General features: G+C 27.3%; 1 protein-coding gene across 1 annotated transcript; it reads right to left on the reverse strand.

Moving 5' to 3' along the window:
• Positions 1–501: 501 nt before the first annotated feature.
• LOC124917572 (CASP-like protein 4D1) lies at positions 502–1,827 on the reverse strand. The gene is made up of 3 exons (XM_047457968.1): positions 1,661–1,827; positions 1,434–1,566; positions 502–867 (listed from the first exon to the last, which is right to left on the reverse strand). The coding sequence occupies exons 1-3, from the start codon at positions 1,825–1,827 to the stop codon at positions 502–504; spliced, it is 666 nt and encodes a 221-aa protein (XP_047313924.1).
• Between the last annotated feature and the right edge of the window lie 729 nt (positions 1,828–2,556).

The raw sequence follows: 2,556 nt of genomic DNA on the forward strand, positions 1-2,556 counted from the left end.
CCAACATACACCCTAACGGTCCATTCAGTTCAGCAATTCCTATAATAACAGATATTTCTGGAATTAAAGTCTTATCATTTCAATATGAAGTACTATCTTTTCCTATCAATTCAATACTATCATTTCTATTATGAACATGCATATCATTACAATATGAATCCCCAATATTATCTTTTCCTATCAATTTAATCCTATCATTTCTATTATGAACATGCATACTTTATTTACTTTCATTTCTTTGGTTTAATGAACTATCAAACTATTATTTTCTATTTAAATAAAATTAACTTGTTTAAAAATAAGCTCAACCAACACAATCGCAATATAACAACCTTAACATGTATGAGAAAACATATTTTCTATTTTTATTAGATTATATTTTGTAAAATAATTAAAAGTCAATTAAACAAGTGTTTATTTAATATTAGAAAAGAATTACAGCATAAGGCTTAATAATATAAATTGGAAATAATAACTAGAAAAGACTATGGTATGGAGCCATTAGTCTTGGACTCTTGCAATTGTTGTTTGGTGCTGCGGCTGGGGTTCAGGTAGGGCTTTTGGGTCCTTCTGGGCCTCTGTATCCAGATGGGTCAGGGTCTTAGGCTCCTGGTGTGGCTCCATAGAGGTGAGAGCCCAAGATGATAAAATGGAAATGAGTGCTGAAGTGATAAAGGCAAGAAATACACATGCAATTGCAGCATTTGCTTGGTTAAAGAACTTATCAAATACATTAAAACCAATATCTGTGTCTATTGTGGAATTGTTGCCTTCAATCAAATACTCCGCTAACAAGAGAATATGTTTCATCTCATTTGTTGCTCCGAATCCGGCTGCAGCTCCTGTCCCTAGTAAGTACGAAATCACCTTCCAAAAATTAAAAACAATTGAAATTAGCACGAGCCTTATATTTTAAATTTTATGACATAAATGCTAATATAATTTTAAAATTTCTTATAATATAAAAAAAAATTATTTAATTTAAAAAACAAATACGTCTAAATTGGTAGATTATACACAATGATATGACTTTTCGATGTTATGTGAAAAATAAATATTAAATTTATTTATTTTCAGATTATCTCAAATGTTTTCTTAGATAGCAAATCTTTTAGTCACCCAAAGCAATTTCTAAAAATTAGAATGTGTAGAACTCAAAAAAAATATGATTAGAAAAAATAACGTACAAAACGTATTTAAATATAATTTAATTTACAAATATAAATTAGTTAGAAAAAAGAAAATGAAACGTTAAATTAAAAGACAACCGTTTTGTCCATTTGAAAAAACAACAAATGACTAAAATTCTGATAATTCAAATCTCATATGCCCTAATTAAAAGTTCGAACTCGATCTAATAAAACGGTCTACAAATCTCAAATAGCATTTGTCCAAACAAAAATGAGAGGAACAAAAATAAGAACAAAACATACCTTATCTGCATAGAAGTTGAATTGAAAAATACACACCCCATACAATTTGATTCCAGTTTTGAAATTGTAAATAGTGAAGACAATTTGTAGTAATGCAAACAACATCCCAATCACAATTGTAGCAAGCACATATCTGCCACATTTCACAATTAATATATACAATATTTAATAAAAAAAAAATATATATATATATATATAGTAACACTATCATTTTCTTGTCCACTCACCTATAAGCATAAACATCGTCAAAACTGTATTCTAATTCGTAATCAAAGACATCATTTGGGACATAGAGTGTATCACTTACAAGTACGCCCAATGCAACTAATAAGAAAATGAACTTAAGGGCTCTCAATGCAAGAACTGTTACCACATTGGAAGGCAGTTGTGCCATCTTTCTATAATAATTTGATTTTGTATATTGTGTTCACTTGTTAACAATTTCTGAGGTTTTATAATATAAATGGTCCTAATTATATTAATATTTGACAACTAATATTATTATTATTAATAATAATAATAATATTACGTGCATTACGAAGTACCATAAGAGTTGCCGGTTAGTCTTTTGTCCATAATTTGGCTCATAGGCTTTAGACTGCTGGCTTAAATGAAAACTGACACATTTGAAATAGTTTTAGTTTTGTTTAGATTGTAAAAAATTAAATATAAAAAAAGGAAGTAAAGGATAGTGTTGTGACGTCTATAAGTAAGAAGGTAAGAAATGTGGGATGAAATTTTCGACTTATTTTGTGATAAATATTAGATTTCATCCCAAAAAAAAAGTTTATGGTGGTAAATATTTTTACAAAATGTTTAGATAATAATTTTTCAATCCCTACACATTTATGAAATTGATTACCTTAAAATTCTATAAAAATATTTCAACAAATTATTCACAAGATCTTAGTGGTTGAAAATTCATTGCTATATATTTAGCAAGATTTTCTTTTTTTTTTCAAAATCCGATATAAACTTTAGATAATTTGATTATTTTTATATAAAATTTTGATGATTTTTGATATTATTTAAATATGACATATACTTAGGAAGATTTCCATTTTTGTATAAAGTTTGGACAATTTCTTTTTGTTGAAATCTGATATATAGATTCCACCATTTT

The sequence above is a fragment of the Impatiens glandulifera genome, unplaced genomic scaffold, assembly GCF_907164915.1.
Source record: "Impatiens glandulifera unplaced genomic scaffold, dImpGla2.1, whole genome shotgun sequence".
Classification (NCBI taxonomy): Eukaryota; Viridiplantae; Streptophyta; class Magnoliopsida; order Ericales; family Balsaminaceae; genus Impatiens; species Impatiens glandulifera.